At 43.7% G+C, this 26333-nt stretch overlaps 1 protein-coding gene across 1 annotated transcript in view; it reads left to right on the top strand.

Annotated features, from left to right (window-relative positions):
- The window catches only part of GRIN2B (glutamate ionotropic receptor NMDA type subunit 2B), a 400196-nt gene that overhangs the window by 349467 nt on the left and 24396 nt on the right, over window positions 1-26333 (top strand). The window contains exons 5-9 of the mRNA XM_053921780.2: window positions 1762-1964; window positions 2719-2890; window positions 3479-3632; window positions 7014-7139; window positions 9872-10101. Of these exons, the coding sequence (XP_053777755.1) occupies window positions 1762-1964; window positions 2719-2890; window positions 3479-3632; window positions 7014-7139; window positions 9872-10101 (885 nt within the window). The remainder of the gene's footprint in view (window positions 1-1761; window positions 1965-2718; window positions 2891-3478; window positions 3633-7013; window positions 7140-9871; window positions 10102-26333) is intronic.

Here is a 26333-nt window from a genome sequence, read left to right on the forward strand (position 1 = left end):
AGATGGAGATGATCCAATATCGTGGCTCTGCAGGATAGGGTCTTCTCTTCCCCGAGCCCCAACTCCCCCTAATCACAGGCCAAAGACATTGATATCTACACATGGCTGGGAAGCTATTTGAACATTTCTGCTTTAGAAATAAGTAGTCTTAGCAATAAGAGGAAAAACAGACTTGCACTAAAATGAGGGCCAACAATACAGAAAAGACTATACATGTACAAGAAAGCGAACATTTGGATCTATATATAATTCTGAACACAGAAGTGACATATGGCTTAGACACTGGAAGAAAACTGATGAGCATCAGGGTTAATTCCAAACAAGATGGCCCAGGACACCAAGCCACTGCCTATGTTATAGGATACAAGAAAAGAAGGGCAATGGTTGTGTAGGCCTAATTGGGCCTCGAAATAGGCAACACCTGCTAGACAGGTTGGAGGGAGGTATAGACCACACCTGCAGAGGCACCGGGCAGAACCTAAGTGTAGACAAAGGAGAAACAAGGGAGAGAATTTTGGTTGTGTGTGAATATGGAAATCTAAGCCCATTAATCTAAGCCTGCTAGAAAATTTATGAAGTTCTGCCCATTTTTTGCTCCTTATTGATTGAATACATTTCATTGAGTTAATACATTAAGTAGTTTTGTAGTCCTGGCACCTCACCTGCGCACATTATGGCCTAATTTGCATTGCTGCATGGAGGAAATTATAGACTGGGAAAATGCAAGAGCTTGCAATCCATAATTCCCTGTGATAATTGAAGATGTTCAGTTATAGAAAATTAAAAGGTGTTCCCTCTTTCTTCAATAAACTTAATGACAGGGTGAGAACAAGAACCCACCAACAAAGTCATGCAGATTCTACTATAAGAACAGGAATGAATAGCTCTTTGAAAGATAATGGAACCCACACATTTCTCCTGATGATTGGCAGCAGGACAACCATGAGCGTGATTCCAGGGGGCACCCCTCTTTCACATTGGTGTATGTATGAATGGTGCTGCCTGCAGTCGGGGTGCACAGCCGGTGTGGCCATATGTGACAGCTCACAAAGAGACCTGGGGCTTTCACCATCCCGGCAGGTGCATATCTGCATTGACCTGTGGCGTTCATCACCAGCCCAACCACACTTCCTTCCCCAGCCAAGCTGGGTCAGTATTCTTCAATCCCGACTTACATTTTACTCCAGTTCAGATCTGCCCCATTCTCACATGGCTTCCCACTGGACCTCGCTAACAAGCCAAAACACATCCTTCTGGCTCATTTGTTTCAGTCATTCTGTGACCTTTCTAAAGCTACTTGCTGCTCTCACTATCCTGCTCCTTCTTATAGTTAAACAGAAAAAAACAACAGCCACACAAGGCAGGAAACTCTGGCATCCTCCCAGTGGTTGGTGCAGGCTTCAATTTTGGCACTTAACCACACAGCACTGTAAACACTTGTTTATATTTCTGGCTCTGCCATTCATTGTGAGCTTGATGAAAGTCAGAATGATGCTTCTTTGAGCCATAGTTCTTAGCAGGTACCTGGCACATGGTAGGTCTTCTTTTAATGTTTGGTAAGTAGGTGAGTACATGAATAGATTACTTTTCTTAGATTTGGGCCCGGTGGCCTCATTTTGAGCATATAGTCTAAAGATGATTCTTCTATTATGCACAATGCCTGCATCTGTTGGCCTTTCTTTAAGGCTTCCTGGGTGAGGGTAAGAGAGGCTGCTGTGTCTTCACCAGAAGTTTCTGAGTCTTCTGTTTATCCCTGTGCAGGTGGGGAAGTGGAAGGACAAGTCCCTGCAGATGAAGTACTACTTGTGGCCGCGAATGTGCCCCGAGACAGAAGAGCAGGAGGATGACCATCTGAGCATTGTGACGCTGGAGGAGGCTCCGTTTGTTATTGTGGAAAGTGTGGACCCTCTGAGTGGAACCTGCATGAGGAACACAGTCCCCTGCCAAAAACGCATAGTCTCTGAGTACGGCACCTTCCCCAGTGGCTTTGGGCAGCATAGGATAGTAGGATTTGACCCGGCTGTAACCCCCGGCTGGCCTGGGACCTGAAGCACAGAATGTTGAGCACCGTGTCCGATTTGCAGTTGCCCTTGAGTAAAGGGATTACTGGAAGCCCTGTAGTCTGATGCCTGGTTCTGTCCAGATCATGACCTGGGAGAATTTCTGCTAATTATACTAATATTTCTTTGGCCTTGCCTGTTCTCAATGACTAGGACCTCCAGTTTGGGGAGATTCAAGTTTACATTGGTGTTGAAATATATTTTAGGGGGCCAGCTTGTCCTGAAATTTTGAGATTTAGAAACATCTTAGAAGTCAAGATAACGGTTCTTTTTGGTGAGGGTGGGACATGCCTGAAAGGGAGAATGAGAGGCCTCTAAAGTGCTGATAGCTTTTCCGTATCTGGATTTCATTTCTGTTTAAATGTATGGGTTCAGTGTGTAAAAATTCATTCAAATGAACCCTTAGGATATGTGCACTTTCCTGATGTAACTATACTTCAAAGGAGCAGGAAGAACTGTGAGAAAACCTGGTTTACTGCAATGAGCTAATGAGAGAATTACAGTTCTGTGGTCTGATTTATTCCCTTACTTAGGTCTGATGTAAATTGTGCTGAGCTGTGAGTGGGCTTGGAGTTTTAATGGCAGAGGGTACTATTTTGTTTCTTATATAAAACCTTATATTTTGGTTTGTTTGTTTGTTGTTTCTTTAACTGCTTAGGAATAAAACAGATGAGGAGCCTGGTTACATCAAAAAGTGCTGCAAGGGATTCTGTATTGACATCCTTAAGAAAATTTCCAAGTCTGTGAAGTTCACCTATGATCTTTACCTGGTTACCAATGGCAAGCACGGGAAGAAAATCAATGGAACCTGGAATGGTATGATCGGAGAGGTGAGTGTCAGGAATGAAGGGCCATTTCCATTTTTTACTTATTTTGTTTCATTTAGATATGAAAAACACTCATTTTATAAATCTTAGAAAATAGTAAATAGAATATACTCTTCCCACTGTACAAAGAAAACCACTGTAGGGCTGTGAGGTATTTCCCTTGTGGAGGACCCTTGCTTTCCTGAACGTTCTTTTTATTTTTAAATCTTTATTATATTTTTTTCTGTTACTATTTAGATCCCTTATAGCCCTCCATCCCCAGCAATCACCACACTGTTATCCGTATCCATGAGTCCTTTTTCCTTTTTGCTTAATCCTTCCACTCCCTAACCCTAACTGGTGTAGTTCATTGGGTTGGGTGTCACTCCATGGACCAAAAGGTCTCTGGTTTGATTCCTGGTCAGGGCACATGCCTGGGTTGCAGATCAGGTTCCAAATTGGGGGCTCATGAGAGGCAACTAGTCAATGTTTATCTTTCACATCAATGCTTCTTTCCCTCTGTTTCTCCCTCCTTTCCCCTCTCTCTAAACATAAATAAGTAAATAAATCTTCCTGAATGTTCTAATTGAAGCATTGTGCCTTTCTCCCCAGGTGGTCATGAAGAGGGCCTACATGGCGGTGGGGTCGCTGACCATCAACGAGGAGCGATCTGAGGTGGTTGACTTCTCTGTGCCCTTCATAGAGACTGGCATCAGTGTCATGGTGTCACGCAGCAATGGGACTGTCTCACCTTCTGCCTTCTTAGGTACGTGATGTGCTTGCAGGTGTGAAAGAAGTAGACAAAAGCGCAGGTAGATGGAATGAGGCACAGTGAAGGAGCACATGACCAGGCTCTTTCAGCCAGGAGGTGGTTTGCTACAAGCTTAGCTCAGCCAGGATTTCATTTTGGGGGCTTCAAAACTGATTATTCTGCAACATGAACATTGCAGAACATCCACACCCCCCCAATAAAAAGGCATGATACCTTATAAGAAACAGTTCTGGACTTTAGTCCCATTCCTGCTTTATCCTGGGACTCAGTTTCCTTAACCATAGAAGAAGACATTTCAACAACCCGATCTTTGAAGCTGCTTCCTGCTTTAGTAATTCCTAATTGTGAATATCATTGACATACCTATGATTTTAAATTTTCTTCAAGAATCCAGCTCAGTGCTACCTAAAAAGGTTCTCTGTGTTCACATGAGTTTTCTGAGGCTTTCTCAGAGAAAGCTGATCTGCTTCCCCACATCCTGCTCTGTCCTTCCCCACACCGCTCAGTACTTCCCCCGCATTGCTTAGGTGTCAAACGCCTTAGGTATGCTGTAAGGCAGGTGAGACAAGGCCCAGATTTTGATCAAATAAGCTCTTTTGTGAGCCCAGATCCCACATTTTTTCAGAGTCTGTGAGAGAAAGAGTTTGGAAATTAAAATGTCACCTTGAAAACAGAGCATGGGGCTAGGAAATGAAGCCTGATTTGGGTATAAACAAGCTGTAAGCCCTTGGACAAGTCACAGTTTCTCTCAGAGGCATCAACTTTTTTTTTCATGAGGATATTGGATGGACAGTGACTAACATTTCTTTAAACTCTACACAAGGGTTGGTGGGGAGTGCAGTTGGGAATTATTCAACTAATGCACTACAAATTGATGTTAGTGTTTCCGAAGAATATTCCTATAATCTACTCAGGTTTCTCAGCCAACCTTCTTTCTCATAGTGAAGCAAATTCTGGCTCTGCCAATTTTATATGAAATGTTATTAGATAGCACACACTCAACACAGGCATTAATCCTCATAGCAGCTGTATGTATTTCATTTGTATTTTCCTTTACAAGGATAATTGGAACATTAAGATATACAAACAAAACTGCAATCTGCGCCCTGGCTGATGTGGCTCAGTGGATTGAGTGCCAGCCTGGAAATCAAAGGGTCGCCGGTTTGATTCCCAGCCTAGGGCCCATGTGTGGGTTGTGGTCCAGGTCCCCAGTGGGGGACACATGAGAGGCAACCACACATTAATGTTTCTCCCCCTCCCTTCCCCTCTCTAAAAATAAATTAAAAATCTTAAAAAAATAAAAACTGCATTCTGATTCTAACCCTGTTGGCAGAGATTTAACCTTAGCTCCTGAACTGGAAGAGCCAGTGATAAATTGGGATAGCCCTAGAATGACACAGAAATGCCAGGCATTTGTGTGTTTGTGTTTGGAGGAGGAGCAGTTAGTTAATTACAGGGGTAAGAGAAGGCAATATTTATTGAATGCCTACTATGTGATGTGTCAGGCATTACTGTACAGACTTTGACTATGTGATCTCATTGATGCTATCATTATACCCATTTTATGGCCTAAGAAGTGAACCTCAGGTTACGCAGTTTTCTAACAGTCTCCCAACTAGTACCGGGCAGAGCCAGGATTAAAGCCCAAATGCGGTTGCCGTCAGTTTGAGGTCTGAAATGTGGTGGTCAGAAATGAAGATGTGATAGGGTACAATGGGAAAGCACAAACTTTTGTCCTCAGTGGACCTCTTCATAACACGGCCTTGCCACTTTCTGAGTTTGAACTTGGAAAGGACCTTGACTTCTGAGTCTTAGTTTATTGCTCTGTTAAACAAATATGGTAGTCCCCTAATGAAAGAGCTATTACAAGGATTGTATAAAATATGCGCGGAAAGCACTTTCTAAATTGTAAAGACCAATGCAATTGTGGGCGGTGGTGAGGGTAGGGAGGTTATATACAGAAGGTTTCCCTAGGCTTAAGGGGAGGAAAGAAAGCATAGAGAAAATACTTTCACTCGGTTATTCCCCAATCTTAAACAAACATGAAATCATGGTAGGATTGCAGTCAATTAGAGCCAACAGGGAGAGGTGTTCTCCACTCTACTGCATAGAGGTGTTGAATTATACCGTCCACCCTCCCATCTCTGGCTGCCACTGAAAGGTTTTGCATTTCACAGTTGGCATGCGCCTTATCAAAGGCCTTTTAAATTGATTAAGTGACCAGGCTTGTATAATTCCCTTGGGAGTTCACAAGTAAAGATTTCGAGTAAGAAAATATTTTCTAATTTTCAGCCATCTTTCCCTTTTTCAACTTCATCTTTATTAATGATTTGGAAAATGGAGAAAGCAGCATGTTAATTCACTTAGTTATGATTTTACAATGTGATGTGACAGCTAAAAAGGACAGAACTATTTTGAGACACAATTGAGGACGCATTGTATCATGGGACAGAATAGCAATTGTCCCTTTTATAGAGAGATGGCTCCTGGAATACAGTGTTCAATTTCTGGACACCTCTATGCCAGAGAGATTTAGATCAACTGGAAGGAGCTCAGCAAAAATGATTAAAGAAATTAAAGAAAGCATTATGGAACATTACTTTTCTCTTGCCTGATCTTGTCCCATCAACCATGTGACCTGCTGATAGAGACTATCTTATATTGTTTGGTTAATTATAGCCAAAGCGTGTTTCCTTATCCATTGTTATAGATACTGATATTCAATGCAGATGTATTTTTTTAACACTGACTTAAATTCTCATACCCTAATGATGTCTAATAAAATACATACATTTCAGTGGGTCAAAAAAATAAATGTAGAGAAGTTTAAGAGAAGTGAGGGAAGGGAGATATTCATTGTATGTAATTATTAGAGAACCAATATAAGCCTGAAATAGTAACTAAATACTGTTGAGGGTGAATTTGGCTGAAAGGCTCAGAAGCATTAGTGAAAGCTTTTTTGGGTCCCCACTGTGTGTGTGACCATGTAGATGAGACCACAAACCAAGAATCGGTCCAATATGATCCATTGACTCCATAGCTTCTTGCAGTTTTACCACTTACCGAAAGACCCAGATACTGGTCCAATGGCAGAAACTGTCTCTACAGTCTCAAAGTTCACAGGCAAGAAGCTGTCCTTTTCACATGTGTGAATGGAAATAAACCTTGACGTGCCCATCAAGGAAATAAAGATGCTCAGACACAGCCTCCTACTCCTCCCCAACCCAGGCCCTTGCTGTCCGAAGGGAGGTACACACCTGTAATTTGTTTTCCCCCAAAATACATGCTACATGAGTGAATCCATATGTAAATTAATTAGAATCTCTTTGTGCTCTGTTTTAACATTGAGCACTGGTTTTTTTCTTCCTTCCCCAGAGCCCTTCAGTGCTGATGTCTGGGTTATGATGTTTGTGATGCTGCTCATTGTCTCGGCTGTGGCTGTCTTTGTCTTTGAGTACTTCAGCCCTGTGGGTTATAACAGGTGCCTCGCGGACGGCAGAGGTAAGGCCATCATGACCGTTGCATTTCGGCAATTTTCTAGTTCTCAGTCTGCACCCTTCATTTGCCATCTGCCTTCTCCTTAATTTACCCATTTGTGGAAACGAACCCTCAGCCTTCTTTGTTGCCCACTTGATCACTCACTAAAAATGCCCCGGTGAAGATGTTAGTTTGAATCTCTATGTCCCCTCCCTGGCTCAAGCCTGACGCCAAACCCAGTTCTACCCCTAGGAAAATGAGAAGAAAGCTGACAGGAGATGCATGTCAAATAGCACATACATGTAAGAGGAAACTATTTGACAACCTTAGGCTAAGAGCATCCATCTGATCAGAGGGACTAACAAGTCAGACTGTACCCAAAAATTAAGAATAAGGAAATAAGCTATACCAGGAGATAGAAGGATAGTTGTGGCTGAAAGAGTTTGCCCTGGCCAGTGTGGCTCAGTTGATTGGACCATCATCCCTTACTCCAGAAGGTTGTGGGTTCAATTCCCAGTTGCAGGTTTGATCTCCTGTCGGGGCGCATATGGGAGGCAACCAGTCAATATTTCTCTCTCACATCAATATTTCTCTATCTCTCTCTCTAAAATCAATAAATGTATTTAAAAAATCTTTAAAAAGAGAGTTCTCCGTAGCCAAAGGACACCACCAAGGTACATTTCTAAAGCACACGCCCTGCTCTAACCCTTTGCCAGCTGGCTATCTGCCGCACAGCGGCCCCCAGGTGATAGTTCTCACCCACAGCGCCCCTGGGGGCAGTCCAGTTTCCTGGCTGCGTAGGTCCAGAGATGTGAGGGCCACCTGTGTGTTTGAGGCATTTATGAGATTTCACAAAAAGCTTACCTGCTTTATGAAGGGGGCATGGGATCCTTATAAACAGGTCTTCTAAAGCTTCCTGAGAACCCCAAGGTTAGAAAATATTATACCTTGTCTGAGTCTTCTCCCATCCAGAATGTGAGCTTTATCCTGGAATTATGCCTTCCAAATGAAACATTCTTAGATTCTTAACCCTGGCAACACATAAGAATTATCTATGAGACACTTAAAAAACAAAGGTGCATGGCCATCACCTTTGAATATTCTGATTCACTAAGTCCAGAGTGGGGCTTGGACCATTGTGTATTTCAAAATAGTCGTTCTGTCCCTCGGTTGCATATTAGAATAACTACCCACCGCACACCAATTGGAAAAGAACCTGCAGAGATGGGTGCCAGGCTGCTGTATTCTGTAAAGGCTCCTCTAGTGCTTCTGTTGACTTCACAGTCCATGCTGCGAACCACCACTGCACTGAAGTATTCCCAGGTGCTCACCTACCTTCTTATTTGGTGTGTGAGTTCTGGGTGGAAGTTTGGATGTCTCCACAATATGGTATAATCGGGGCTTTCTGCCTGTGCCAAAGGGTCATCCAAAAGCCATGACCTGATGGGCACCAGTAACAAGTGAAACATCTGAGAAGCTCATGACTGCATACATATGTTGACAATGTCAAGAACCGAAGTTAGTGTGCTCCCTCCCCTACACTTGAAGGAAATCAAGGAGGCCAAAATTCAGAGACGAAATTCAGAGCAAGGGCTTACTTTGTAATTACTCACTTTGCCAAATGATGCTTGTCTTCACAAAGGAATTCAACATGGGACCACTTTAAATATCAAGTCTCCTTGAGGCATTTTACAATGTATAAAACTTTGATTTATAAACATCTTTTTAGTTACACATCTGTTCTATGAAATAAGGTCCACACCCACAGATGTGTGTGCACAGTTAGATATCGGGCTCGACATGTGTAGTCACCGATGATTTAGGTGGCTGAGCAGATGCCGTCAGGATCCCAGATAGTGTCATAAGACCTGTGCTAATGTGTTGTAAAACTGTGCAGGCAGATGTTCCTTTCTGCAGCGGAGGTGCTACACACAGACCCAGACATCAGGCAAGATTTCCTCATTGCCAAGCAGAGAAAGCAGTAAAGTCACAAGGAAATTATCAGCAGAGGTCTTGACACTATCTGTGTGAGGCTGGAGGGATGAAGGTCAAAGAAAGCCTTCTTCCCTGTCCACATGCAGCAAAGCCAGGGGTTTGCGACTACCTGTCTGGGCTTCCTGATACTGTGGGAAACCATTTAGGAAGTTTGGCATTAGGGTGGGGTCAGAGTTGTCCTTGAAATATTCAGTGCTAAATGCTGGACGCTAAAGAAAAATCAGGATAAAATACATTGAAAGCCAGTCAGCATCAGTGTGAGTAAAATTGGAGGAGGTCTATGGCAATGGTAGAAAAAGACCCCACACAGTTCTTGCTGGTACTATTTGAAGTGGACATACTTTCTTGGTAGGTACAAATATAAATTTTAGGAACAGTGGGAATAGGGACATGTGTGGGCTATAATGGTGCAGTTGCCTTTGTTATTCTGATTTGTTATGATCTTGGGGATCTAGATCTTGGGGGCAGAAAGCTGGCCCCTCCAGTGCCCTTGCTGAGTCATGCCTGTCAGTTGGAGCAGGATTCCACACACCCCCCCAGACCTCTGTTTTTTTCTTTAAAAACTTTCTTATGTCTTCCTGGGGGGTCCCAGGAGAAGAGAGACACACGTTCTCAACTTTAAAAGCTTTCTGTGAAAGGCTGGGTTTTAGTTGGAGGGTTTCCTCCTCTGAGCAGGAATTTACCTGCTCTGTGTATTTGTAAGTTTTAATAGAACCAGTGACTCTGTCTTAACTTCTGTCTTTGTCTTTTGTTCATTGCAGAGCCAGGTGGCCCGTCTTTTACCATCGGCAAAGCTATTTGGCTACTCTGGGGTCTGGTGTTTAACAACTCCGTCCCCGTGCAGAACCCAAAGGGGACCACCTCCAAGATCATGGTGTCAGTGTGGGCCTTCTTTGCCGTCATCTTCCTGGCCAGCTACACTGCCAACTTAGCTGCCTTCATGATCCAAGAGGAGTATGTGGACCAGGTTTCTGGCCTGAGTGACAAAAAGGTAAGAGAACTATTTAAAATTTCCTGTGTTTCCCTCAACCTCACTCTGAACCATACTCAGTGTTCTCACGTACCTGTTAATTTTTCTAAATCTTTAGAATCCACGGTGCTTTCTTGTGTTTCCTTAATTTGGAGGTGGTCTTAAATGGAGGCAGAAATCAGTTCTCTGCCTGATTTCAGTAGGTAATATAACTCCCTACTGAAATTATTTCTTCACATTTGCCTTCTGATTTGTGAAAGGTTGTTACAAGTACACCCCAGGCTGCAAATAAGGGGCTTGGGATGGTAGCAGCTTTCTGAGTACATGGTACCTGTTGTTGGATACACTTGGGTGGCCTATCCACGCAGGGCTGCCATTCAGCGTTATTAGAGGGCCGCTCTGTGCACCCACACTGGGGGAACTGGCCCGTTATGGCCTTCATTGTCCTCCCAAAGGACTTTGGCTGTGGGCTCTCCCTTGGTGCCTCTGCACACTCGTGTGTTCCCAGGGCTGAGCAGGACGGTGGTTCTCCTTGTGTCCTGAAGAGAAGTAACTGTTATTTAACTTGGCGATTGCCCTGTATGGTGCTGATGAATTGGCTGCCGCCATACCAATTGCAGGCCTCCCTGCTGGCCTGTGCAGTTGAGAGAAGGAAAGTGTCTGCTGGTTTCCATCTTTTCTGGGTGCAGATGTGTGACGCCCGTTCTGAATGCATCTGGCTTTCTGGGTCTGCTGGAAGCATGGCAGTTTCCATGGGAGTTCTGTCTCCGGACACTGCAGTAACCAGGCGGTCCAAGACTAGTGATAGAAGCTACCTTCATGGAGTGTTCAGTAAATAATTCTGGAGACTTTCACTTCCAATAAATCTTCTATTCTATGTTTCCTTAAAATTTAGGAAATACCGATTTCCCACCCCTTCCACCATGATGAAGCTATGAAATATAGACAGATGTGTATTTAGACAAAATAGGCCAGACAATGAATGATTTATCACATGGGTGAGGTTTCCCAAAGATAAAACTTTAAACACTTAGGAAATGGTTTGAGAAGAGTTAAAAAGAGGAGCTTTTCTCGTTGGGAACTCGATTCTGATTTTTCCATCTGCTCATTGCTACTTACCAAGAACATTCAAAAGCACGTGAGGAAGATAAACAAGTGTCCTAAGGGAATGAAAAAACTACAGGATTATATATATATATATATATATATATTACATATATGGGCCATTCACTATGTTTACCTGTTCATGTTATCTCATTCTCTGATTTCTCTTCCTTTTTACTTTATTTTTCTTTATTATTTCAGAAAATATTCCCTCTGTGGTATTTCTTTCTCCCTTATTTTGAAGATTTTTTTAACTTCTCTTCTAATTCATGACTTATTATGTATTTATTGATATTCATTCATTTATTAACTTATTTTTTAACCTTTCTCACATTGCTCCTTTGTCCACATCCTTCCTTTGTCATTATCTCCCTTCACCCCTGTTACAAGCATTACCTTTTGTGCCTACTTCTGTGACCTGGGAAGTGGCGGGGCTACAAACAGCTACTCCCTCAGGGCTCTGTGCTTGGATGATGGGGCACAGCTGCGGTGGACCATGCCCATCCTCAGTCATGAATGTGGCAGAAGCATGATAGATATGTCCCCACGTGTGGATTTGTCCGAGGTGAGGCAGACCATGTCCTCACATCAGGATATAGCAGAGGCATGGTGGATCATGTCCCCAGGTGGAGCATGGCGGGACCGTGTTTCTGTGCAATAAACAGCATGGCGGAGGTGTGGTGGGCCACGGCCCTTCCTGGGGCTCTGGGCTGTAGAGCAGGGAATCTATCATGTTTATCACATTGTTTCCTTCAAATGTCCCTGAGAACTGCTTAGGACACTGTATTTATCTTCTCTCAGACCCTCATGGGCCAGCCAGCAACAACGGAATGGTCTCCTATTTGAACTAAGCATAATTGAGATGGAGGGAGATTGTTTTCCTTTCTGGGGTTTGGAAAGACATATTCTAAGCTGCTTAAAGCAGCAAGACTTCTGCTGACTGTCTTCCACACCATGTTGGTTATGATCTGAAAAGTTGGATCCTGTCAGTTACTTGCTTAAAGAACTTAAGTGGCTCTACTGCTTATAGAATAAAGATGATTTTTTTTCATATGTGGCTTTCAAAGCTTTTACAGATGATTCCCCATCTGCTCCAGCTCTGCAGTCTCATCAGCCAGTGTTTAAATTCTTGCATCCTACAATTCTAGGCATCCTCGACCCCTTATTCTACCCAACCATGCCTCTAACTGTGCATCTGCCTGGGATGTTCTTCTCCTCACTTCTTCACTCACCAAACTCCTACTGAAACCTCGAGGCCCAGATTAGAGATCACTTTATTTGTGGAGCTTTCCTTGGCTCCTCTGGGCAGTTAATCATTCTCTCATCTGTCATGGCAACCATTCTCACCTCGGTTGTAACATTCGTCTTCCACATTGTACTGTAACGTAATCATCTGTAGTTCTATACCTGAACGTCTCTCCTTCTATCCGGCCATGAGCTCCAAAAGGTCATAACTTAGTTATCATTTTTTTTAAAAAGTCTGTGGGGAGAGAGGGTGAGAGGGTATATTCACTTAAGCCTCTGTACAGAGCAGCACACTGAGCATTATAGGCAAAGAAAGCAACAAGAGAGCCAGAACCCTTTAACAGCTGTTGAATTTGAAAATGCTTCAAAATGGTTATCTCTGATTCATTTCAGAACTTTGCAAATGACAAAATAATAAAGTATGAGCATCCTACCGGAAAGTGTCAACATAATTTACATAATTATAGAAAATATTTTAGTAACTAATGACATAGAACTACATATCATTGTCAGGAACAGTAATATAAATCAAAAGAGCTTTCTGAAAATATACTTAAAATATCAAAATTCTTATGGTTTTTTTTTTTTTACCTCAAAACACCTAAAGAAAACAAAATCTTGGGACTGACTTTGCATGAAAAGAAGTACATTCTTGAATTTAGAAAAAGAAAAAAATAAAGTCATGAAAACAATGATATTGAAAATAGAAATGAGGTGGTTTTGAAGATTTTTTTCAAACTAGTCTCATCAAGGAAAGTAACATTTAAAATGGAGAGAGATTCTTAAACTTGTTTTAACTATGACAGATGACATAGCTTCTATTAACTCAGATCAAATGATAAATATTTTAGAATTATGATGGGAAGATATTTGCAACGATTACATTTACATATTTTAAAGAAATTATCTTTAATTTTATAGCAGAAAAATATTCTCATATTTTATTTACTTAACATACAAACTCAGAATGTTCAGAGTTAAATTTCTATGAAAACCTATTATGGGGCCGCTTTTACTGGATGACTCCCTTTTGCAATAGCATGTTCCTTCAGTGAGTTCAGAATTACTCCACTACTTGCTGTAACTAAATATGGTTGCAAGGTCTAACATTTAGCAGCCCCACTGTACCTTCCATCAGCTCCCCCAGTGGGAGGAGGATGTAAGGACGCTAGTGACATCTTTCTTCTCTTAGCAAAGAGCCTACAGTGCTAATTCTCCTGTTTCTCACCTGTCCAGATGGATTTCCCCTTTTGCAGTCTGCCAACCACAGTGTTGGGGGAGAGAGCTTGGCCAGGTGAAAGATGGGACATATTTGCTGGGTACTGGGTATATTAAGTATGTTTCATATATGTTATGTGTATAATCTTCATACAGGTATGATTACTCCTATTTTACAAATAAGGTCATGGAGACTCTGGGAAGTTTAGTGACTTCCCTAAAGTCGCACATTATCAAGTGACAGAACCAAGGTTTGAGTCCTTGTGTGTTTGGCTCTAAAATCAATTTGCCAGGATGTCTCCCTTGTGGCTGATCCCAGACAAAGCTATGACTTAGCTAAGGATTGGCACTGACACCACACCCTCATGTTCTCATTTAATTGCCTAGACTCTTATTTATTTCTGTATCAGTTCCACTTAACACAGCCCTTCCCAGGGCACAGTACACTACCCCCACCAAGGCTCCTGCTATTCCTGCTTCTATTACTACTGCTATCACTGATACTAATAACAGCTGTCATTATTGTTAACCTCAACAATAATGTCTCTGCTAACGTTTTTTCAGCTCTTACAAGTGAGGCATAACGCCAAATACATTACATAGATTACCTTCTGTAATGGTGCTGTTAATATCTTCATTTGTGCATGAGAAAAACTGAAGCTTGGAGAGGTTAAGTAATTTGCCCTTCTGATGTTCCTGGCTGCCTATTGCCCCTAAACCATGAGCCCCCTGTTCAGAAACCAATGGTTTTTCCAGTTAATCCCCTCTCTTTCTACCCTCCCATCTACCTTGTCAAAGTTTAACAAGTTAGATCCTTTTCCTCTACTAAAGTAACTATCTGGTTAATGGGTCTGTAATAATTAGAAAGTATTTTTACATTTGCATTTTACATAATGTCTTTCAGCGGCATTACTTTAAACAGAGAATAATGGTGATTTTTAGTGACCGGGCAACCTAATGGCCCTTAAATTGACTTTAGTCTGGGCCTACTATAACCCTGAGCTTGAAACCACTGTTGGAGGGTGAAGGAGGGGTGGCAGCAGGAGAAGCAAGGTCAGTTATGAAGTCAAGGTGAAGATGACCTGCAGGGAGGCAAAAGCTGCGAAGGTCACTGGAGGCTGCCCCCTGGCCATTGGGCTCCTGAGGTTATGTGGCTCTGTCCTGCTCTGCACATTCCTACCACCAGTGGACATATACCCATATTGTATCTTGCATTTCTTTTCTGTAAGGAACTAGAGGAACTTTATTAACTTAAAATGTCACAGAGGTGCTTATCTAGCTAGTGAGGGAAGCCATCTTTGCCGCCAACATTGGAAGTACCATTAAAATGGATTAGGACAGCCTACTAACAACTAAGTGAGGACCCCATGGCTGTGCTAGGTAATGTTTACTTGGGATCGCTGAGAAGTCCCATTGGGTCTGGAAGTCACCTTATATCCTTTTGTAATATAGGCAAGGTATGACTGATTAATCAACATGCAAACAAGTAAGTAAATAGGCATTTTGGAAGAAAATCAGCATTTGACACCACAGCTGCACTGAAATGTTTGGATGGTATCTGAGCACGTGTGAGGAAATGGGCCATGTTTCCCACTGTACAAATGTGTTTTTCTTGCCCTATTAACTTCAGGCTGAAAGCCAGTGGGAGACAGCTGACCTCAAGCCTGATCCGTCACAACCTGGTCCTGGCCCAGACCATCTTGGTCACCCCGTGGAATACGTGGCTAAAAATAGCTTACTAGGCATGACTAACTAGCGGGGGAGTTAGAAATGAGGACCTGGGCAGGACCTCCAGGTAATTGAGCAAAACAAAAGGGTATTATTTGTTGTGTCTGGAGCTGTCAAGCAACTGGTCATCTTATAACAGCTGGTCAAGAGCAGGTCTGTAGGAAGTGACAATAAAAGAAAACTCCCCAAACCCTGGGAGTATATGTGGTACAGAACAAGGGTGGGTAGGGCCCTTTGTCTCTTACTTAGCAGAGTCAGTCTGACCCTGTGCATGGACCACTGCCCCAAGTACTGAGGCTCCCTCCTTCCTGCCAGGGTGGCCTCCATCCAGATGGATCCAGAGCAAAGCCCCAGGACTTGGTCAGTCCAATGTCTGTCAGTCAGGGTCACCTATCACCACTTCTCTGGTTTTGTTTGAGAATGAGACTACTTATGTCTCTTCAACAGGCCCTCTTGAACCCTGATTCCTGTCTGTCTTGACTGAGGCAGGAAGTCCTTGCTCTCAGCTCAGCATCCAGTGGAGCTTAGTAGTGAAGGCTCCCAGTCCCAGGATGCAGATGCCCTAGTGTTGACTGCTGTGTTCCTGAGGGCCCCGGAGTCCTCTTCTGCTCCTTTTAGTGCAGCCCTTCACCGCATCTGGCTTCACTTTGCTCTCTTCTCCTTGCTTTCTGACACTCTGTGACTCCCACACAGGATTCCTTGCCTCCCAGCTCTGCTATACTGCTGGGGACTGTTGTGGGTTGAATGGTTGCCCCCCAAAAAGATACATCCACATCCTGCCCCTGGAACCTTTGAATGTGGACCTTATTTAGAAAAAAAAGTTATTTGCAAATGTAAGTAAGTTAAGGATCTCAAGATAAGATCATCCTGGATTATTCAGATTGACGTTACATGCAGTGACAAGTGGCCTTATAAGAGAAAGGCAGAGAGCAATTTGACACAAAAGAGAGAAGGCCATGAGAAGGCTTATGGCTACAAGGAATGCCTAGAGTCACCAGAAGCTAGAAGGGTCAAGGAATGGGTTCTGCCCTTCAGCCTCTGGAGGGAGCACAGCCCTGCCAACACCTTGATTTTGGACTCCTGGCTCCCAGAACTCAGTGAGAATCAGTTTGTATTGCTTTGAGCCACCACGTCTATGCTGACTTGTTACGGCAGCCACAGGAAACCAACCACACTAACACCGATTCCTTCTGTAACCTATACACCGAGCTGGGGGTGCCCTTCAGACTTTGGTGCTTCTCCTACTCCTGTCAGTCTCCTCCACCAGCCACCCAGCCCATCCTTCCAGTGGGCGTTTCCTACAGCAGGGGCCAGTTCAGTTCCTCTTCTCAGTAATCTCCTTTGCTTGGAAGAACTATCTACACATCACACTGAGGATTTGCAGAGACAAGTTTTACACTCAGAAAGAGTCTTCTCCTTGCTGGTTAATATTAGGGAGATCATAAAAACCTAAATGCTGTTGTGTGCTCCCTTGTGCTCTGTCCTCGAGCCTGACTAATGATACTTTCTCACAGTATGTAGCATGTTACTTGTGTGCACACTTCCCACACAACTTTCTTCTAGACCTCTTAGTAGTGCTGTCACTGGCAAAGGGGACTGAGGACGTGTTTCTGTGTGATGTATTTTTTCACAACTCTTTTCTGGGGAAAATATTACTTATGCATCCCTCTCATATTCTGGAGTGTGCTGTGCTGTTCAAGTCACGGGACTGGAAGGGACTTTATCTGATTACCAGGCAGAGGTGACACTGTTAATTATCAAAGGCAACCAGGTGACCTCCTCATGTAGATGAACATGTTACACAGGAATGCACAGTCAACATGCGTGTGCATGTATGTCTGTCCTCCAAAACCACATAAAGTTAACAAGATAACTGGGTAATTAAGAATTTGGTACTTACAAAGCTGCATAAGGAACACCAGTTTCCCATGTGCATTGAACATAAGCTTTACAAAGTGGACCTCAGGAAAGTTGTCTGTCTTACCTGGAGAAAGAAGAAAGATTTGGCTTATTTTGCTGACATTGGTGAACTATCTTTGTGAAATGAAACAAAGTGAAAAGTAAGGGAGGGAAGAAGGAAGTAAAGCGTCAAAATCCAATCTTGGGATTAATCTGCTTTGTATGACTCTTTTTGGAAAGGTGTTATTATGTAAGATATTAAAGGAATGGAAGCCTTCCTGGAGCCATAAAATATTTTTAAATGTTAGCGTACAAACTAGCATGAGTACGAATTCACAATTTCCCTACCTGCATTGAGTTGAACTGGGCCCCAAATGAAAGACAGCAATAGGCAACAAACAATTTTAGTTAATAAAAATGAAAACTTAGCATGGTGTGTGCATTTGAGCTTCAGGTTCTCTGATAGTAGGAGAAGCTAGGAAGAATTTCTTTAAACTGGCTGGTTCTTCGGACTTTTCTGTGTGGCTTCCCTGTGGGGCCTCTCCCCATCAGGCCACCTATCCCAGGCTGGGAAGAGCAAGTGGCTCTGGGGACTGCCACAGAAGTTCAAATATACTTACAGCCAATTCTCTGGTTTTAAGGGAAGAGAGCTATTCCATTTAGCTGACTGTTGAAGGCAGTTTCTTCATCCTGAAGTTTACTTACATAAAAAAAAAAAGAATTCCTCAAACATCCTTTTCTTTCTCATGAGAACAAGAATTAGAAATAAGTGGTTTAGTCCAAGGGGGCTAAGCTTTGATATGTTCACTAAATCTTGGCCTCTGGGTTAAGGATGTTTTTTTTTTTAACAGTTAGTGTTTTACTTCTGGACAACTAAGTGCAAGTCCTTTGAGACAAATTAATGCATCCATGAAAATTTATATGTGGCCAAAGCCATCGGACCTAAAATGAATCAGATTTTGGAGAGGTCAGCATTGTATTCACAGTGAAACTTGCAGCCTGGACTGGCCTCGTGTTTTTGTGGAGGTTTCAGCCTTTTGGCCCTTCCAGTGTCCTCTTGCTGTAACGATGGCGAGAGTGGACAAGAGTCTACATAGTGGACTATGTGCAGCCTGTTATATATTTGGAATTTGTCTGCACAGCTCAGCTTGTGCTAGGACCATTGGGGGTCTGACAGTGCCGAAGGCCTAGGGAAACCCAACCATTGAGCTTGCAACTTGATATCAAGTTTTCCCTTCCAGCATCGGTCACCGAGGGCCATTGAAAACCCCTCACACTGTGTAAACACTGTTGTCTTACACATTTCCTCTGGTGTTTTATTCCAGTTCTGTTCGGGGGCTTTGAGTTGGAGTGTCAAGGGTGTGAGCTTCAGGCTGATGCGATACTGAGAGCTGCCCTAGTGGAGAGCAGAAAAAAGCAGGCAAGCAAGCTCCCTCGGGTGCAGGCAGCTTAGACTTTCCGGAAGAAGAGTCAGGAGGAGGAAGATCCAGGTTTCAGGTCCTCACTTTAAAAATTATAGGTTAGTTGGTATGAGTAGTTCTTTCTTTTGTGGCACAAGAAAGAGTGGCTGCCTAGGAAGGGGTGGGATAGAGCGGAGTGTTGCTATCAAAGTCACTTGGGGAACTGATTCAAATCAAATAGGCCTCTGTCCACCTGTCTGGAAATAAAGGTATAGGTGGGAAAGCTCTCATCAGAGCTGGGAATGCCAGGAGGCAGCCATAAAAGGCTTCTGAGAACTCTTTTAGTACTTTGGGGCAAAGAAATTATTGAGGGATGCAACATCCCCCCTTTCTCTCACTGCCCTAAAACCTACTGAAGGGGCCTTGAAGGGACCTTTTGGAGAGCTTGGTAGTCACCCCCTGCAGCTGAACTGGACAAGGGGCTGGCATCTGACCCATATGTGGGAAGAGCAAGGCTGACAGGTCTTGGCTAGAGCAGATCACCCAGTAGGTGGGCCAGACTCCAACCAGTGGTGGGAAAGGTCTGTGTTTTTTAAGGCCAGATGAGGCCACATAGAAAAGAGGGAGTTAGTGTGGGCCTAGAGCGGAGGGAGGCATTTTTAAAGGTACCCCGCCCAAAGGACTTCCTGCCTAGGATGAGGCAATTAAAACCAGTATTTCTGAAAGAGTATCACTCAGTGGATGATGAGGTCACCGGCCTGCAGTGTCTGTGGCGTTGTGGCTGAGATGAGACAAATTCACATGGACTACTGAGTGCTGTGGAGGAAAAGGGATGGCATGGCCACTGTCTCAAGAGGAGAGTCCGCTGACCCTTGCCTTGACAGGCTTTTATTGCTTTTCTAGGCACTTTACATTGAGAATGGTCTTCATTTACTATGCACAGGTTTGCTTTAGGTGGTTACCTTTTACAGAAAACAAAGGAGAGGATGTTGCTAATTACATCAAAAAGGAAGGATATTGACAAATGTAAAGGGAAAAGTGGTTGAACTGGTTACACTCAGTCCTTGGAAGGTTTAGCATAGATTTTAGGAAGTTACTTTAAAGATATGCAGTAAACTGTTTGCTGCTTCAATTCAGGGTGAGGGAGTTTTAGCAAAAAGCAAGTCTCAAAGCCACCTAGGTACAAGGACTGATTCCCATGGGAGAACCTGTCCGTGGGCATGGTTCCTGTGTGCCAGACCTCCTTTCCACTGGCCTTTCTGAGTGGGAGCTGGGCCCATGCAGAACAGTCTCCTATAAATGGAGAAGCTGAAGGGACTGATATAAGCAACCAGCTGCACTGAGGGAGTTGTAGACCAAGGTTCTCACTGAGAGACTATCTGGGGAACCCATGAACTTGCCTGACAAGGAGGAGAATCTGCTTTGAACACCCACGATGCCTAGAGAGCATCAGTGCCACATCACTACACTGTCGCCCAAGTGAATGCTTTCTTGCCTCTTACCGCTCCTCCTTCTCCTGCCCCCACTGCTCTTTACCCAACCCCAGAGAGTGGGAGGAGAGCAGCTAGAATTCAGGATCTACAAGAGCTGGCTTCACTTTGGTTTTTATTTCTTGGCTAGCTGATCACCACTGGGATTCCTGGGGCCATATCTTCCTGGTTCTCTCTTCCCTTATCATTAAACATTTATTGAACTATTTAATGAATGTATACTATGTGCCAGGCCTATTGTTAGGCTCTTCATATCTGTTGCTACTTTTAATCCTCATGGCTACCTTTGGATGAATATTATTAACCTCATTTTACAGATAAGGTGGTACATGTAAATGTTAAACAAATTCACCAAAGTCACACACCTAGGAAGTAAGGGTGTCGAATTTGATCCAGGGAGAGCTGACTCCACGGCCCACAGTTCTCCATTTATACTGTGCTGCTATAGCCGTGTGTCTTTCTGTGAACACAAGGAGATGCATACTTTAGAGACGCTGGCCTGATGCCCCAGAATCCAGTCAAGTCCCTTATCATGCGGACCCCCTCTGGCCTGGCTTCTTGAATCCTCAAGGGGGTGCTTATGAACCCCCAAGAGCCCACAGACCACCCTTTACCCGGCTGTGAGTGCACAGGAACCTAGAAGAGACTTTTGTTCACTGGAATCTAGGAGTAGCTTAACCATGGGCTCTATTGCCTTTATTTCTGTACTCACGGCCTCTTCCACACTTAAGAGCTACTAATTTAATGATTCGAGAGACATGGAATGTTGTCAGGTACCATGTTTTCTCTTCTAGGAAGTAACCAATAGACTTACTTAATCTAGCTAGAAAGAAAAAGATCCCACTCTCAGGAGTCTTCTTGTTAGGGGAGAAGAGAGGAAAGAATTAGGAGAGAAATGCACTCTACTCTATCTCTCCATCTTTATCTTAGGAGGAAAATAAAGCAAGAACAGTATTAATTGTTTCTCAAGTACATCTGGTAAGGAGACGGTGAGTAGTTTAAGTAAATAAACCACCTTGATGTTAAATTTGCTAAATGCCTAATTCCTTAAAACTTCCTCCCGCATCTCTCAGTTTACCACTAGCACCAGGGTACATTCTGAGTGAAGTATAAGCCAGTTCGTTTCTTCCAAGAACTGATTGCTGATAGACCCTGAGATGGCCAGGACTCAGCCTTTTTTCGGACTGAGTACAAAAGAGGTATTGAGCTGGGTGTCATCCTGGTACTGAAGAAAGCGTGCTGTGATGTCCAACGATGTTTCCCAGTGGCCCGAAATACAAGTTGAACAAGCTGGCTAACAGCATTGCGATATGAAGGACACTGCAGCCAAGGACCTCCCGAGCAGAGGAACCTCTGGGGAGTGAGCCTTTTATTGCTCCCAGAGAAAAAAATCGGACTTGAACACACAAGGTTATCCACTCAGAAGCCTTTACATGCCACACCCACCCATTCCTGCAAACACACGCACACCCCACAGAGGGTGCAGATGCGGTGCTGACTGGGAGCACTGAGCAATTTTCTGCTTTTTTCTTTTTTCTCATAAAAGCACATCAAATTAATTATGGCCAATTACGTACAAATCCTTTTCTGTCTGCCAATCAGGACTGCCTGACAAGAAAGATGCGCTCTCACCTACTTCATTATGCAAATTGATATTCAAAGGCTGAAGAACAATGCAGACTTCAGCACAGCAGTGATTTCAGGCTGCTGCCAGAGGAGCAGCTTTAACCCTCTGATGATGATGAGAGAGGGCTGAGAAGCCTTCAAGTAGTGAAGGAGGGAGAGTCCAAGTCAGTGCTGCCTCCCAGGGTAGGACAGGTTGCCCTGATGTGAACTGGGCCCTCACCTGGAAGGGCACCACTAGCCCTGACAAGACTCAGGACGACTTGGAATCCAAATAGTTTAGAGAAAATACCTTGATTCTTTGCATACCCCTATGTTCTGACAACTATAAATAACATTCTGTAGGGTGTGGGAGGCACCTGAAGCATGAGGTCAGGTGTGGCCATAAGTGTACTGATACTCGATACCTGCAGTCAAGGGCAGACGCGATCCATCGTGCACAGAAACAGTCAGTCCGCACACACGCACGCACACACGCACAGAGGCAGAAACCAACGAACACTAATATTTCACACTATGAGATTATTTTATGTGGAAAAGGCCTGTACCATTCAGCCATTTGTTCACTCAGGAGCTACTATATGCAAAGAAAGAGCTATTTATTTCACTCTTCAGTAATCACGGTTAAGAGGACTTCTCTCTTACCTACCTCACCTTGGTCCCTTGTCCCAGCACTTCAGAATCTCCTCTTGAATTAGAATTAAAATCTTGCCTTTGCCTCAAACTCAAGTCAGTGAAAGGAAGCTTTTAACAAAATTATGTAATTGTCACCCTGGTTCCCTCTGCTGGGGAAGGTACAAGCCAGACACAGCACACAGAAGAGTGGGCATTTCTGCTTGGCAGCTGTGGCCTCAGTGAGGTACAGTAGGGATAGGAGGAGTTAGGTCTTCGGAAACTGGGCAGTTTTCTAGCTCCCGAATAGTCTGCATAATGTGACTTCAGTTTTTGGTTTGAAGTGTCATGAAATCACCCACCATCTAACACACCATTCTCTGTGATAAGTCCCTCCAGGGTACAGATGACCCATACCCACGGCCATTCCACCACCACCCCCATTGTTGTTGGTACCAGCACTCCCCGTGGGCTATTGTGTACACATTAAAGGAAGGACACGACATTCTCGCAGCATCTGAAGGATGTGTGGTTCAGTGAAGAAGAAGGAATCACCCAGAGAAAATGGACCCAAAGCAGTTTACAAGCTGGGCTGACTGCTCTGCATGGCCACTACTGTTTCGGAATGCTTTTATGTGTGTCTACTTCTAGTTTAAACATTTACATAAAATAGAAAACAAAAAAATTAAACTGTCTGCTTCTTAACATTGTTAACATTGTTAACATTGGGAACATTGAGTGATGGTTCAATCACAAGCCAGTGATACTTTTTTTAGGGTTGTCTCCATAGATGTGATCCCTTTGGATGGAAAAAAATGGGGCACTTGATTTTGCGGACATGGGTCATATAGAAAAATAGGGACTGTCAGGTTGGAATGCCCAGAAGAGGATTTTAAGAAAAGGAGAAGGGCCCAGGAAGTGGGGTATGCATATAGAAAGTGAAGTGCAAGGGCCAGCCCTGAACCCAAGCCAGGAAACTCCCTCTCCTTTTCTCCAGTACTTCATCACCCACCTCCCGCCCCTCCCTGGTCCCCAGATACCCACCCCTGCCCTCCTGCAACAGCCGGAACCCACCTCTGCCACCCTCCACTAGAGTCACTGGTCACATGTCCATTGCCTGCACTGCTCTGTGAGCTCCTTGAGGCTGCAGATGTTCGTACAATAACTCTGTCTATTCAGCTCCCGGGACAGTGCCTGCTACCTCACAGAAGCATGTTAGGTGAACGAGTGTTCCCAGAACATAAACTAACAATATTAACACGAAAAGTTCTGCTATCTTATGGATGCAATTGCCTTTAATGAGCTAACCACTTACAGTATTGTTCCTCTGGGGAAATGTATTTCTGTTTCTGAACAGCTGATTTATAAATGAACTCTTGAGGACACTGTGCTCATAGGTTGGAGCCTACCTATTAAAAGCTGCAATTCCAAAGCCAAAGATAAAATAACCTTTGTATGATGTATTCTTTTGGAGTCTTGGCAACCATAGCCCTCGTCCGTGGTAATCACTATACAAAACCACATCCATAGATACAGCCTCAGAGAGTGGCCCAATCATTAGTGACCATGGGTGGCATTTGCTGGGCTAGACAATTGACATTCTTTGTTGTATTTACTTCTCCTTCCAGACCTTTTAGGCAGATGCTACCTTTGTTTTACAGAAGAGAAAACTAAGACTCAGTCACTTGAAAGTATGTGATATGGATGAGCTCCTAAACCCCTCTGGCGCCTCAGTTTCCTAACTATAACATGAGGATAAAAATGTTGCTTACAATATAGGTTGTGCTGATTAAAGACTTATAATAGCTGTAAAGTGCTTAGATCAGTGTCCCATGCATACTGACTAATCCCTCATTAACTGTTAGGGCTCAGATCTTTCTGCAGACCCAGGGTTTATACCTAAATTTATCTCACAAAGCCCAGACTGTTTACAATTTATGATGAGCATGTACCTTGAAAACCATAGAAAAACTTCTACTAATCTCCTCTAGAGTCCACATGCGGTCCTCCCTCCACCCAGCCTGCTCCCTGCACTTGTCTATTTCAGTAAGATTCCAGGAAAGGCAAGGGGCATGGAGGACAAGTAATGTGAATATGTCCAGGCTGGAAAGGTGTGCAGGGGAGAACAGAAGAGTCACTTTCAGGGCCTAGACTCCCCCAAAGTAGCTCTGGGTCCATGGGTGCTTGAAGAAGGGCATCTACCATGGGCAACAAGTACCTGGTACCTCTTTGCAACCATCCCTGTGGGTCTTTTGAGAGAAAGCGCTTAGCATCCTCCTAGATGCAGAGTAAGAGCTCAGTGAATGTTTCTGAATCTGTATCTGTCACCATTGCCGTGACAGAAAACAATTACTTTATGTTGGTATTTGACTGCTACTGGGCCCTCCTCCAAACAATTCTTCCCGCAGTGGACAAACTACAAAACTGTATGGTCTGTATTGCCAAAGAATTGTCTGTCCTTTCAGACTCCCAGATAAACTAAGCCTAACTACTCCTACTTCGGGCTCTCTTGGGAACTTAGAAAAGAGCTTTAGCTTCATTGCAAATTATTGATGAAACAGGATTTTTAACTTTCCTAAATTGTTATTAATGCCCATTTTGATTAGCCATAGAAAATATGTTCTTATTGTCATAAGTAGTTGCCACGCCATAAGAATTTGTACACTGATGGAGGAGTCACTGAAGCTCCCTAATGACCCTTTGCCATTTGGAAAATTCCCAGCATGTCAAGTTAGATGTGGGAGAATCTGAGACCTAGGGGTTTAGTCCCTGATGGCCCTCTGCTCACTCCCATCCCAGGGAGCTCTCTTCCATTCTCCCTACCATTTAGGGTCTCTCCTGGCCACTTCCTGCTCAACACCTGCTGTTTTAATGAGCCTGTCCCGCCTGTCTGTGTGACAACCATAACAGTGGTTTTCTCTAAATAATCAGTTTCATCGCTTCTCAGTCTTATCACCTAATCTTCATTTATTCACTCAACAGATTGACCTTAAACAGCTACCATAAACCACTTACTGAGACAGGACAGGAAGATTAGGACAACTCTGTGCAAGCACATTATCTCTAAACTTTCTGTCTGCACTGAGCTCAGAGTCCAAGCACACAGTTTATCCCAGGAGTCCTGGCAGCTGCCACGCGGCCCGTGGCTAAGGCCTAGACGCCATGGAATTGGAAAGAGCAATAGTGTCTCTAGAAACCCTTCCTTACCCTTTACCCTTTCAACCTGGATTCTGCCTCCTAGCATAATCCTGCCCCTCTCCACAGTTCTTTGGATTAACTAAGGCCTCTGTTTTACCATCTGCCTGGGTTTTTATTTAAATTTTTATATTCTCTGCACTTAGCATAATACTTAGTACATCACAGCAATTAATTTAACAACTATTTATTGGATGATAACTAGTTGCCTTATGAGTATGGTTGCCAGATTTAGCAAATAAAAATACAGAGTGCTCACTTAAATTTGAATTTCTGATAAACATGAATATAATTTTGGTACAAAGTATGTCCTGCAACTTCATGGGAGCCATACCTCTGAGGGTTGGAGATGTGCTGAAAAGTCTCAGTGTCCCAGTCCAGTGTGGGGGGCAGAGATGCTTCTTAAAACATAGGATGGGGTAGTGACAGAGGGGTTTTCTTGGGTGCTCCTTTCAGCGTTAATAAACCCAGCCTTTACACTTTCACCATAAGGCTCATTCCCTCTTTTTGATTATTTTCCAAACCTTTTCAAATTCAGCTGTCAGTTTTGTAAGTTATGGAAGAGGGTACACACTAAACGTAAAGTCTGCCCACTGGCCCAGGACCTGACCGTGTCCTTCCCACCTGCCACAGGGCACAGGCTCCCTGTTTAAACGGTGGCACCACGTTGTCCACTCGTGCAGTCTTTTCTGACCTCACTTTTGACAAAGCCAGGGCCTGTGTCTTCTTACTCCAAGCC

The sequence above is a fragment of the Desmodus rotundus genome, chromosome 3 (assembly GCF_022682495.2).
Source record: "Desmodus rotundus isolate HL8 chromosome 3, HLdesRot8A.1, whole genome shotgun sequence".
In the NCBI taxonomy this organism is placed as follows: Eukaryota; Metazoa; Chordata; class Mammalia; order Chiroptera; family Phyllostomidae; genus Desmodus; species Desmodus rotundus.